Source organism: Triturus cristatus, chromosome 12 (genome assembly GCF_964204655.1).
Source record: "Triturus cristatus chromosome 12, aTriCri1.1, whole genome shotgun sequence".
NCBI lineage: Eukaryota > Metazoa > Chordata > Amphibia > Caudata > Salamandridae > Triturus > Triturus cristatus.
In genome coordinates, this window is record NC_140595.1 from 815,247,197 (window position 1) to 815,261,585 (window position 14,389).

Sequence of the window (14,389 nt, forward strand, 5' to 3'; positions counted from 1 at the left end):
TAAACAAGCAGGAATCAACTACCACCTTTACGACAATGACACCCAAATCTATTACAAGATTAAAACTCATGCTGACATCTTACACCTGAACAACACCCTCACCAAGATCCAAACCTGGTTCCATTCCAGTCATCTCACACTTAACCTTAACAAAACCGAAATCATTCTCTTCTCCCCTAAAAATAACCCTCTCCCCGTTCAATCCTGGATCTCTGACCTTAACACACTCAACTGCTCACTCACCCTGTCCAACTCCGTCAAATCTCTTGGTATTTCTGTCGACAACACCCTAACCCTTAACGTCCACATCAAAAACTCTGCTAAAGGAGCCCTCTTCATTCTCCGTCACCTCAAGAAAATCAAACCCTTTATACCTACCGATGACTTTAAACTTGTAGTTCAGTCACTTGTTCTTTCTCGTATTGATTATAGTAACGCCATTCTCAACGGAATCCCCAAGGTCCACCTTGCTCCAATCAAAGCTGTGCTCAACCTTGCAGCCAGGCTCATCACAGACTGCAAATGCTTCGATCATATATCCCGGCTCTCAAATCTCTTAAAGGGCTCCCTATTGAAGGCAGATCTGCCTACAAAACTGCCTGCATTACTCATAAAGTCCTCCACCAAAACACTCCGCAGTACCTCTCCAAGAAACTCCTCATTGCGGGCACCAAACGACCTCTGAGAACCACCAACACCCTCCTCCTAATCCCACCACTTCATAAAAAGAAATCCACACAATCACGCTCCTTCTCTGGTAATGGTCCTATCATCTGAATGCCCTCCCAAAAAACCTGCGCTGTAACCCCTCCTATTTCAGCTTCAAAAAGACCTCAAAATCCACCTCCTCAATTATTATTGGGGATCCTAACCTGTGACCTGCACTTGATCTCCAATCACCAGGTTATATTTGTCCAGTAATATTTGTCCATTTCCTGAACATCATCTACCTAATTACTTGATATGTATAGCTCTTGCCCCTGTATATCTATTTTGATTTGTATATTTCACGTTGTTTCATTATCTTTTATCTACGTGTATGCCATGTTTGTTTTATTTTATCTTACTCATGTAAAGTGCTCTGATACCTCTGGGTCTAGCCAGCGCTATATAAAACTTTTAAAATAAAATTCAATAAATAATATAAAATGTGGGGTTTACATAGAGGTCCATTTGTGGACAAAGCAATGAACAGATACATCAAAACAAAAATAACATGTTTCACTTACAGGGCCAAACGTACAGACATAGTCTCAATGTTTTCTTTATTTTAATGATGCACGTAATACATTTGGTGCAATGATTGTTTTTTAGCATAAGGTTTTAAAGGCATATTTCTGAAATAAATCATATTTGATGGACGGATTGAAAAAACACTGGGGCATATTATCAAGAAAAGGCGTTAAAATTATCGCCGCTTTAGCGGCAGAAAACTGCAGCTAAAGCGGCGATAAGGGGCTTGATAATATGCCCTTGAGAATTCCAATAGAAGCCCATATTCTGGTGTCAACATGGGCTTCCATGGGAATTCTCTGCGGCATATTATCAAGCCCATTATCGCCGCTTTAGCAGCAGTTTTCTGCCACTAAAGCGGCGATAATTTTAACGCCGTGCTTGATAATATGCCCCATTGTTTTAAAACTTTTACGCTAAGGTAAAATTGTTTTTAGATCGCTGGAAAGGAGTCAAAGCGCAGGACCTGTGTAAAACACTTATACTGGCGAAGCGCTGGAATATGTAAGTGACGTATGCATTGTTGGATATGATTGGGAGACACAAACCATCTACCCCTAGGATCTAAGGCAACCTAAAAGCCAGGACTGTAGTCTACGGTTTAATGATCCGAAAGGCCCCGTAAACACCTGAGTTATTCATTTAGTCATTCAAAACCATGAAAAAGTGCATCTCGGAGCTGTGACTGGCGACAGGCTTGCTTTGTACATACCTTGGTACGCCATCGTCCGAATGTAACTTAATAATTCAGGCACGAGGTGCAAATCGCAGGGTCACCTAATCAAGGAAACAAAACAGTATTTTAGCAAAACGTGTGTTGGAGAAAAATGTTGCCACAGATAAAAACTGCTAAATCAATTTATAATATGTACTAACCCCATTGAGCAATTCAGAAAGGTTTTCCCAAATCGTACAATGGGCTGTCCGACTCATACTGAATCGCAATTTGGAAGGGGCGTGTAAGGGCGTCCTTCCAATCTGTGAGTTGGTATGGTACTATCAATATTCTAGTCTCAAGACATTGATCAGTTATAGACTCCCTGGTTAGGGTGGTAACTGATTTCCAAAAGGGAAGAGTTATCTTCGAACTCCTCCTCCATTTTCTCACCCTTTGACTGTCACCCCCCATCCACAGACACCTCTCTCTCTCAGTTTCTCAGTCACACGCATCTCTCATTCCTTCACTCGGTATTCTTGGGTTTTCAGGACACTTTGTTATCTCCGCTTTAAATCTCCTTTCCAAACTATCTTTCAGGGGCCCTTGGCCTTGTGTTTTCTTCTCGTGGAAACCTGAAAGCAGCCCTGGCGGGTCAATGTGCCTGCTGCAGAGATCTGTGTGACTTGTGGGCCATTAGTCCAAATACCTGCAACCCAACCTTTCATCCTTCAGAGACCATTAACGTGATTACCACAGAGTTTGAATTATAACAGTGTTCGGTATTTAAAGCGGTCGGAAGACTGTAGCCGCAAACCAGTTAGCCAGATTTAAAGGTATTGCATTCAGAATACACAATATTACATACAACTAATAGTACAATACACTATACGTTTATTAAAAGTCTACATTACTGATTACTAACTACCCCCCATTTAACTTACAAAACCTTTGGTGAGCCTTGAAACTGCAGGACTGCAGCCCCACCCCACCCGCTTTACTTCCAGTTACCAGCATTTATTGGGTAAGTAAGCGGATTACCCGAAACTAGTTCAAGTGGTCACTCTGTTTCCTGGCCTTCTCATCGCATTGACTGTCAGGTAGGATTAATTCATGGGTCCTCGGTAAACTTTTCACAATGGCCAAAAAGTTTGGTCAGTGGTGTGACTGAGGGCAGCATTGATGCCAGGAGGTTGTCAGTCGGGGTCCTGGGAGGTGTAAGGTAGGCATGGGGACGCGATGCATGCACATCTAGTGGTTGAATTGCACCTGGGATCAATCTCGGCTTCCCCACTTGACCAAATTGTGTGATCCTAGGCAATAGTTTTATATAACTTTGCCTCCTTTTTCTTTACTATCACATATAAGAGGACCTTGAAATACATGACTTCAGAATGTGCCCTGTACAAAACCTTCTCTTGTGTTTGATTTAATAAACTATAATGTTGTCCATGTATAACAGCAACCCCGTCCAGCCAGAGTGTGCACACAACTACTGACTGACTTGCCTCTTAGTTCACTATTGGCATTGTTGTCAGGGTGGGAGCAGGCATGAATGTTTCTAAATTCATGTTTGAAAACTGTCACTTTAAAAAAAAAAATTGCAAAGCACCTTTATAATCAGATGTATTTAGGTGAAACAGCTTCAATATATTAGCGAAATAGATGTTTTTGAATTTTGAGGAGACTTTATCATATTTTTTATTGCAGGTTTGCTGCAAGATGTCTACACAAATAAAGTTGTTCTTAAAGTTCAGTGGTGCATGATACCGTCTGTGCTTTTTTTTCCTTTCTTTACTTCAGTTCGACTGTAAATAAATGATTGCCGTTTATTTGATATCTTTATGAATATCAGTGCTTTGTAAAGAGACCAGCACCCTAGTGCTGCTGTTCAACCAGGGGCCACATGTAAAGGTCAGGAGGGCCGCCTGTGGCCCCTGGGACGTACTTTGAGTGTCACTGGCTTAACCAGTGTTGGGAAGAGGAGGGAACATGCTGTAGTGAGGGGGTGAAAGGGTGGTATTGCCCCAGTCACACCCAAGCGCATGGACCATTCCAAGGCCCCAGTAAAATCCACTGCCCCCACCCCCAACAGACTGTACAGGGGAAGGAGTTTCAGGGAGCAGTGCCAGGCAATGCAAGGAAGTGGAAACGGTAGTGTTTACTCAAGGAGGGAGTGAGTAGCAGACTCAGAGTACATAATAAAAAATTGAGATTAGAGCCAAAGGAGAGTTGCAGGACTAGAGAGAGAGCGAGAGAGAGAGTGTGTGTGTGTGTATGTCGGTGTGGGTATATGTCTGTGTGTGAGTGTGTTGTCTGAGTGTGTATGTATGCGCGTTTATATATCTATGCACGTCTGTGTGTGATTCTATGCCTCGATGTAGCTGTGTGTGTAACTTTACATCTGTGTGTAAGTGTGTATCTGTACATCTGAGTTTGTGTTTTCCCTATGTACTTTGCTAAATCAGCAAAAGGCTCTCTGACCTATCCACTTCTGCCGGGATCGGGTGGTACCTGTTGATGATTCAGCAAACTACATAGGGAAATTCCTTGTGCGATACCTACCGGGTATTGATGAAGTAAAATGAGAAACCCGACTGGGGTTGGTCATGTTCTATCAGGTACTACGCATAGTATGTGTTAGGCGGGTTTATAGAGGTAGATTACACCATATAACCACCCGTGTGTAGATAGATTTGATTTTAGAAGGTCCTGACGAATCGCCAACAGATTGATTGACTACCAGGCGAGAAACATGTTGACCACAAACAGGCGTGGGCTTTACATTGGCATCCCTATGACAAGTACAATAGGAATGGGTTTTACATTGTGAACGCTCTTACAGAAGCAATGGTAAGGGATTCTACATTGTAAACAGTAGGAAGAGGTTTTACATTGTGAACTCCACGATAAACGTCACAGGAAGAAGCTTTACATCTCGAACTATGAGACAAATCCAACAGAAATGGGCTGCAGATTGTGGACTCTCTGACAAATGCAATAGGAAGGGCGTTAGCACTTATGCCCCTTTTCAGATCTAGCCACAGTAAATGGTTGGCGTCTCTGGGAGGAGAGTTTGTGTTTATCACAACATATACCTTAGGTCTGTCTAAATTGTTCAATGTGTCTTTGCAAGCAGAGACCACATGGTGATATATATGCTCCAGGTAATTCCCACAAACTTGCCTAATAGATTTTTAAATGTGGTGCAAAGGTAGCAGGCTTCTCATTCTACGTAGCGAACGACTTGACAAGGCCTGCAGACTCAAATATTTTGATTGTGAAAACCCTCATGTGTTCCAACAGGAAGATATAGGTACATTTCTGGTGTTTTTGGTGAGAGCACTCTGATTCGCAAACAGTTACATGATATCTCACAGATCCAGCGAGCAGACTACATTTATAAGGTCAGTTCCAATTCATGATATCTCTTCAGGGTACATGATTTACACTCTGGTTAAGGCACTTTAGGACGGGTTCCAATTTGTAATTCCACTTGAAATCTTGTACATATGTGTTATTTTGATTGTAGTATTTAGTTTGTGTGCCCTAAAAAATGTTTTCGACTGGAAGAAACATCACCGTCTGGACATTGGTTCACTGGGTGTTAATGTGCACTGCTGTGTTCTGAGTTTCTCGCACAGGCCACCTATCGAAGACAGTCTTTGACTGCTCTGCATAGTTAACCTTAGAGCCAAAAAGGGCTTGTTTATGGTCCAGCACACGCGCCCTTTGAATCGACTATGAAAACAAGGAGTGCGCAGTTCCTATGGGGGACCTAGGTCTCCAAGTGTGGTGAATCCAGGGGAATACAGGGGAGTGGTCCTTTTAGGAGCAAGGGCCCTCATACACCCGAGGGGTGTCATGCTTCATCATTGGGCAGCTCCTCGTTGGGCCGGCACCGCAATGCCCAACAGGCCCCTCAGGGTGGCTCTTTGTGGGAGTTCTTTTCTTTTTAGCCAAAGTGAGGAGTGAAGTTTGGGTGTGGTGTGCAGGTGTGAGTGGAATAAGAGGAGGGTGTGTGTGTAAAAATGACTAATAGGATCCAAAAACTATTTTAATTGTTGGGTCATTTGGTCATAATTGAAAACGTGAGTTTGAGCTAGTTTTTGATATAATGATCTATCTAGGCTCTGATTAACATAAGTCAAGAGTCAACATGTTTCATGCCTCTTACTGTCCACAAGGATCGAGGCATTTCATTCAGACCAATTCATCTGCATCTACTCAAACAGGGATGGATTTGTGAGATATGTGCAGAGCATGCCGTGTATACCTTACATAAATATGTAGTGTGTCTCCTGGGGACAGACCCAAAGTTAGTACACCAGAGCGGCAGAGTAAGAGGTAGGCCCGGAGCCTGAATCGCGCACCAACTACTGACCACTGCCACGCACAATCGTGTTTGCTCTGACTGGTCCGACTGGGGCCAAACACTGGACTAACTTTGGGTCTTCATAGTTAACCTAAAAGACAAGTCTTAAAAGGGGCACTTGGTCCCTAGTTGAAATATCAGGGGTAGAAAAGGTCCAAGAACACCAGAGGTGACAGACCCCCATTGACACAAGCGGGGATTGGAACTTCTGACTGCCCTGGGAGACTCCCAAACTGGATATCTTAAATATATTATGATTAAGGTTCCCTTTTTTCTGTTTTTACTGATTTTTACAGACAAATACAGACAGAAAACAATCTTTAAAAGCAGGAAAATACTGAAAATTGTGCTTCTAATGAGTGACTTTCCATACTGTCTTGTTGTGAATTCCAAGACAACAGATGAGCAGATCGACAGCATGGGGAGTTGTTTAAAAACACAGGTTAAGATCGCTTTAAATACAGGCATATGTTAAAATATATTTGTAGTAAATTGCTAATATTTACCTGTGGGTGTAGTGTTTTGCTATATTTGGCTGCTGAATTTGATAAAATGCAACAGGCATCAAAGTATGAGTGCATGTTTATCAGTTAAATGTGGAAATGGATAACTTTGACTCCATTTATTCACAAACCACAAAACAAATATGGAAACATAATAATAAGAAGGTAAAAAACATAAATATGGATAAATACAGACGGAAATGTAAAAAAATATATATACCATAAAACCGGGAGCCCTAATAATAAATGAGTTTTACATTGTGAACTCTCTGAAAAGTACAATAGGAAGGGGGTTTGCATTGCAAACTCCTTGTTAAAGACCACAGGAAGGGGCTTTACACTGTGAACTCTCCAGCAAATGCATTTGGGGGGTGGCGAGTACACAAGTCCCTTTTTAGGTCTGGCAACTGTAAATCCTGGTTGCCTCTAATGGGAAACTTTACGTTCACCTTAATGTATAATTTGCGTCTGCCTAAAATGCTTGATGGGTCTCTCCAGCAGAGACCACAAGGGCATGTTATGTTAATGTTAAAGCCAATGTGCTTACTTTATTGATTTTTAAAGTTGGTGATAAAAACTGTATTTCTCTAATTTTGCCTTGTGAAGAACTTGACAAGGCCTGTAGGCAACTCTTTTTTATGGTGAAAATCCTCATGTTTCCGAATAGACCGTAATAGAGTGATTGCTGGTTTTTACAATTAAAGGTTGCTAGTGCGCATAATGTTATGATACCTCACAGACACTGGTGCCATACCACATTTACAGGATATTTGCTCCCTGTGATATTTCTTCAAACTACATGATTTGCACACACCCACCCACACACACACACACACGCACACAACAACATGTACACGCGATGCCAGCGCTGGGTTTCAAATAAAAGAAGAAATTTACAAGAGAGGGGTCAGTAGACAGGTCTCTCACTGGCACAAAGAAAAAGGTCTGGCCACACTAAAAATTAACAAAACACAGTACACGTAAAGCACCACATTTACGAATACAATAGGAAGGGATCTTCTGTTGTGAGCTCCACCATAAAAAACATACTCAGGCTCTTTACATTTTGAACTATGCTACTAATACAATTGAAATGGGGCTTTATATTGTGAATTGTCTCACAAATGCAATAGGAAACAGGTTAGTACAGAGGTTTCTTTTTAGGTCTAGCCTCTGTAAATGCTTTATTGCTCTGAGGGCAATTTTATATTCATGTCAATGTATATTTGGGGTCTGTTCAAATTGTTGAGTCTTAATAGAGAACGCATAGTCATGTGTATTTTTATATTGAAGCCAACAAACTTGCTTTATCGATTTTGAAATGTGGTGACAAAGGCAGTGGGCCTCTCATTGTACATTGTGAATGACTCGACAAAGCCTGTAGGCCTACCCTTGCTGATCCTAGAGGTATTGGGTTCATTGTTCCGGTGATATTTGTTTATAGTACATGATTTACACCCTGGTTAATCTCCAAAGCCCCTAAAGAAGGGGTTACAATTTGTAATTGTACTTGCAATCTTGCAAATAATTGCCATTTTGAATATAGCAGTTAATTGTGCATGCATTAAAGAAAAGGCATTGGTCGATCACCAGAAGCTCCAGAGTGGTCAAACAGGAGCAAGAAGATATCCCTTTGGCAGGACCATGATGGGCAACAGGACCCCCTCTTGAGGGATGAACCAAACCTTTGGGGTCCCCAGGGCAGGGTGGTCTGGCACTAGGCCAGGTCACTTTGCAAGGATTCAATGTGGCTATCGCTGTACGGCCAGTTGGCTTTCATGATGTGCTGAAGACAGAGGAAGTTTGGAGGAACCCAGATCTACTGACCTTCAACATGCATTAACTGGGCGATGTTAACCACTGGTCACCACTGCTGGGCCACGACAACTCCGTTGATTTGTTGAATGGGGTCTGCTCCCTAGATTGACCCACAGCCGGTTCATAAAAGTGCATCTTTCTCAGCCAGGGACTCCAGGCAAGCCTAGATTCCAACAGAACCATAGAGGTTCAGGAACAATGGAGCTCATTTCATCTCCCACGTTCCCGTGCGCCTCACTGCGGGCTGTGAACAGGTGTACGTCACTTCCGAGTTATTACCACTTATGAGGGAGGTGGCGGCCACGCCCATGGTAGGGGAGACAGATCCTAATGAACCCTTATGTGTGAGTGTGAGCTGGTGGGGCCACTCCAAGAGGTCTTGATGATGTGTGTGATCACCGCGTCAGTGTGGTTATGTGTCGACCCTGTTAACATGGACTTTTGTGGCTTTGCACATGGTTCTTAGAGCTTATTTGCCGCCGTGACCGGTGCCAGCTGAGGACGGAGCTGTTCTTACAATGAGGCTTGATAATAGGGTTTCCTGGATCCCAATAACCAGATGGAGGCAATAAGCACATAGGCTAAAGGTGGGGATGCGTTATCCCCCGCATACACTTTGTAGTACAGAGCAGGGAGGAGTAAAGGCTCTAGCCCACGCCAGCATCAGACTCCGACACACTGCCCAAGGCAGGAGGGGCTGCAAGACAGGGAAACACCGGGTGCACTAGCTCCATGTGCTTGCGAAAGTGGGATATTGTTACGACACCCGCTGCGCTCCAGGTGACACGGTGGGAACTACAACATGTTCTAGGTTTCTAGACCAGCTCTTGTGCAATGTCAGAAATTACCTTTGTTGCAAACACTCCCCACTGAGCCCTAAACTTCCACTGGGAGCAGCTGCTTCCTGAATGTACAGAGCATCGTGAGGTTTCCATACCAGTATTGTGCCCTTTAGGCTTTCAACACAGAAACCTGTGCAGCTGTGCCTCAACACACTAAGCTATCATCAAATATGGTCGCTGTGCGATCAGTAAAGTAAGCCAGAAGTGCTTTACTGATCCCCAGCCCCCTGGGACGTGGGAGGGGCTGAGCTGGCAAGCATGTTTACATCCAGGTGTGCTCCACTACAGGGCCAGGTGGATGCTGGAGGGTCATGGTGACCTAAGACACATCCATTGAGTGGACTGTGGTATCTGTTCTGTGGAGTCCTGGGTTCTTCAGGCCGGGCTGTGGACAGCACCTTCCAACGCCCTTACAAAGAAGGCCATGAATGGGTCAGCTGAACTATGCTCTGAATTTACTAACGATGATTGCTGCAGGGTGTTTATCAACTGCCTCGTTCTATATTAAGTTGGCGGGTGTGTACATGACATATGTTTATACGTGTCGTTTATGTGAGGGGTCCAATGGTTTGAAAGCATGAACTCTGACAATACTTCATCGCAATGACTGTGCTGCTGTAATACGTGCACACAGGTGTCCTTTCTGGCTTTGCAAGGATTCATGACGCATCTACAGTGGTGTGATGTGCACAAGAGCCTTCTCAATGGTGTTGTCAAATGGTCATTACGGGTACTGGAATGTGACTAAATGTCACACTGCTTGACTGTCGCTCGTAAAGGGGTCACAGCCAGCACTGGGGTTCCTTTCTGCGGCGAGGCAAGTATCTGCCATCTCTTTGAAAGTTAAAGTGTTTATACAAAGACTGTTAAAAGCCATTTTCCTTCAGAGTGACATTTGAAATTTTACATCCACAGACAGCATTTTATTGTAAACAAATTTCACCTTCTATACTACTAATAACTGATTGAAAAATTAAGCTTGACTTAAACTTTCCATTTTTACTACCATCCTTTATTTTAAATGGCCCTCTCCTTCCCTTCATCCTTCTGTGCATCTCTTGTACATATAGGCTACTCCAAACCTCACGCCTGTCTTAACCTCTCTTTCTATGAAGACCGACAATATCTATTCATCCCAGGTGATGGAGCAAGGACTCGTAGAGAAGAGGCTTGTTTGGAGACAATCCTCTCATATAACTCATAACGTCATACTAATCGTGTATTGTGTAATTAATATGCACCGCATTTTAAATATCAAGAATAGAGAAGCTTGCGTATGTGTCTTATTAACAAGTAACTCGAGAGAAATCTAAAATGGCCGCTAACGCGGGAAATTGCATTGCGCATGTGTCAACTACACCTACGTAGTATGACAAGCTTTTGCTTGGAGGGAATTTTCTGCACTTGCGCAGACACCTCCAAAATGGCCGCTTGAAAGCTCACATACTAAGCATCTGCTTTGCTGAAACTAAATGACACTATTTTACTAATTGCTAATGCAGGGAGAGCATTTAAAGTAAATGGGATTAGAGTAGAGATATGTGGTATAAAGTGAAATCATTTTATTTTGCAATGAATATATTTCTTTCTGATTTCCTTATTAGTTAGTTTTTGGGCCTTTTGAGAGAGACCGTGGTCTATATCCCATGTGATCGTTACACATGCATAGTCTAAGTGAGCCAGGAGCGGCGCGGTCATCCTTGAATGCCATCCAAGAAAAGAATCAGCAACATACCCTGGGAACCAACATGATGTCCTGTGAAAGGAAGAAATATATTACCAAATGTATACTTTGATATGATAAAGATGTGAATACGGGTGGGAATAAAGACTTTTGAATAAAGTTTAAGGGGAGGGATCACTAGACAATGAAGTAAAGAAAATGAAGAAAACTTAGCATGGTGTGACGTTCATCCCTCTTGCCTGTCCAATCAGACTTAGGGGCTCTACGAATCTGAAACATTAAGGGGTGGTACATGGCATTAGGAGGGTATAATTGAGGTAGTTTAGCTAATTAGTAAGAACAGACAGACCGGAACGCTGCAGAGCTCGGGATGCTGTCGGAGTGACGAGCGAATGCTGAAGAAGAATCATATTGCAGGCTTTGAATTTAAGCCAAATAATTGGAAGAAGATCGCGGAAGAGTCGAGGAGGAAGATAGTGTCAGAGAGGGGTGCGACGCAGGCGTCGGATCTAGAGGAGGTCCCATTATCCTGTCCTGAATCCTGAAGCCTTTGTCTCCTGTCCTTTCCCGGGGGACCCTTCCCAACTCCTTGGCTAAGGGGTCGGTTCTCACACCATTCTAGGTAACAATAATTTTCCGTAGAATTTAATTTGTACTTCTCTCTCTCTATCCTCTCCTGTCCAAATACCGCCATTGAAAGTCTTATAAATCTGTATAATTCCTCCTTCTATGGGTGACGGAGACCGTTCTGTACTTTGAATTTTGGCTCACATGAATTTCATTTAGATAAACATTAAAAAAAAATCCAGAGTCTGTGGTTATTTCATTGCAGAGAAAGTAGATTAAGATTCCTGTCATTTCACCATCAACTAGTTCAACTAATGGTCCATTGACCAGAGGAAAGAACTTTTGAGCTGTGAAAGATTGGTTAGAAATATCAAATAATTAATCTGAGAGATAAATATAAAATTTGACTCCAGTGGATTTAACTGGCCTGTGTGTAAGTTTGTGTATAGGGGCCCAAGGGGAGTATGAGGCATTAGAGTATTAGTGGCTGGTTTACCGCTGGATCACAGGAGCCATTTGCTTTTCACAAACCCCCCTCTAACGATCACACCTAATGTATTAATGCACCTCAAAGAGCCCGGAGTAAACACAGGGAAAGGTTTCTTTGAGAGATAAGACTAGCCCCAACACCAATGGATTGACCACTAACTTTGGGCTCCCAGGCATCGTGCTGCTAGCCGTAAAGCGCTTCAAGGCCTCATCATGGGTAGTAAGCGCTATATAAATGCAATTTCAATTCAATAATTCATGTGCATTTACGGCCTGTAGTGTGATTATCAGTGACCCCCCCCCCCCCCCATTGACGCTCACTCACCCAGTTCATTATCTCGCCTTCAGAGCACACTCGTTCATTCTTTCTCACTCCAACACACACTTCCGTCATTATGGCTTCCACTTACAAACACAGTTAATGCGTAAATTCGCCCGCAAGCCGTTTAACATTGAGATAAGGGGGGGGGCAGGTCTCACAGTTCCATTGCAATGCGCTGAACATGGTACTATTTGTACTTTTCCTGACAGGCACGTGACGCACACAGTCCCTCCCCACGCCTCTACCTATTCCCCGACCCTTCTCTATCCCTTCTCTCCGCCAGCCTGGGCAGCAACCAGTGGTAGCTGGGGCGGCACCTGTAACCCCTGGCTTGCCCTTTGTTACCCCTGACAGGCACTGCTGTTGTTAGCCTGGTGCCCGGGGCCCTGAAGGCAGATGACCGCCCTTCCTTGCCTCTTCTCTCCTCTCCTCCGGCTCTCCTCTTCCGTTCTCCTGCTGTAACTCTGTAAAATGTGTTACCTCTTCCTCTGGTTTCTTCCCGTTTGGACCTCGGTCCAGGAAGGTCTCCTGTCTCTCTGTGTGATCTTCTTCCTCTTGCAGGTGGCAGACAGTCCACTCCCAGGGGTTCCCTGTGCCCTCAGTCCCAGATGCTTCTGTGTCTCTCTGTGTGATCTTGTGCCTCTTCCAGGTGGCTGGCAGTGCACGGGGATACTATGCTCGCTGGTCCTCTGTCCCACTCCCAGATGCCTCTGTGTCCCTCTGTGTGATCTTGTTACACTACCTCTTGCAGGTGGCAGACAGTCCCAGGGTCTGCCTGTGCCCTCGGTCCCGGATGCTGCTGTGTCTCGCCGTGTGCTCTTGTGCCTCTGTTTGTTGCTGTTTGAGGGAGCAGGGCTTCCCTCTGTTCTCAGCCCACCCAGTGTTGCTCAACGCTGTCCTCTCACAGCACAACAACCCTGTCAGGCTGTTATCTGGCGAATAAACGCAGCAGTGGGCAGGGCAGGATGTGACCTCAGCCGCTGGGACGGGTGGTAGTTCTTACTCCATTCGGGAAAGTCCTCCCGCGGTTCTTCGCCCCTCCTCCCGGACCAGGAAATGTGCAGTGTGCACAGAGCTAGCATAGGCGCTGGAAGTAGGGGTGCTGGGTGCTGCAGCACCCCCAAAATAACCACGCTGGAGCTCAGAAGGCGAAGAAGCAATTAAGAGGCGTTTGAAGTTTGTTTTTATCTTGTCACATGTGCTGTGCTTTCACAGACTGAGGTCAGAGGTCAAGCTGTGTCTTCTGACAAATTGCTGCTTGTTCTTTTATCATGGACTATGGGGGTTACTTTCATGTCCCTGCCACGTGAAGGATTTTATTAAGTGAACTATGGAATCTGTGGAATCTGTGGAATCTTACAGAGTTCAGATGTGAAAGGAAAGACTGTAGGATATCAATTTGTCTAACACGAAAACATCTGTAAAGGAACTGTACATAGATTTCAGAATATGTCGGCAGATACAAAGCACACATAAAGCACATTTTTTGTAATTCTGAAGAGTGATGGAAACAAATCAGTACACTTGGTGATGCACAAATCAAATATTTACAGAAACCCGATTTTCACACCTTATGGTTTGTGCACTGAATAGTTGTATCCAGGGCACATGTTCTAAACAAGCATTTACAATGCAATGGTCTCGGCATTGTTAAAGTTAGAGCTATTGGCATTGCTCATGACATTATTTTTGTTTATGTTGTTGTTTTTAAAACATTTAAAGAAACAGCATTGTTATTTACAATGTCAATAGCTTAATCACTCGCAAATGCTCCTGCAAGGGAAACGCTTTGTGTGCTCTTGCATTCCCCCCCCCCACCCCTCCCACTTGTAGCGCAAGGCGCGCGCTTGTTTAAACTAACGATGTGTATATTCACAAAGCGCTTACAGGCTGTGAAGTCA

At 43.9% G+C, this 14,389-nt stretch overlaps 1 protein-coding gene across 2 annotated transcripts in view; it reads right to left on the reverse strand.

The window, feature by feature from the left end:
- Positions 1-13,429, reverse strand: part of LOC146782962 (phospholipid scramblase 3-like) — a 102,866-nt gene extending 89,437 nt beyond the window's left edge. Inside the window, exons 1-2 of one of the 2 annotated variants that reach the window (XM_085638090.1) lie at positions 13,231-13,429; positions 1,946-2,010 (exon numbers count right to left, since the gene is read on the reverse strand). In XM_085638090.1, coding sequence (XP_085494216.1) covers positions 1,946-1,958 — 13 coding nt within the window. In that variant the 5' untranslated portion in view covers positions 1,959-2,010; positions 13,231-13,429. Of the gene's footprint in view, positions 1-1,945; positions 2,011-12,968 lie in introns of both variants that reach the window. The other variant, XM_085638091.1, reaches the window with a different exon arrangement.
- Positions 13,430-14,389: the final 960 nt, after the last annotated feature.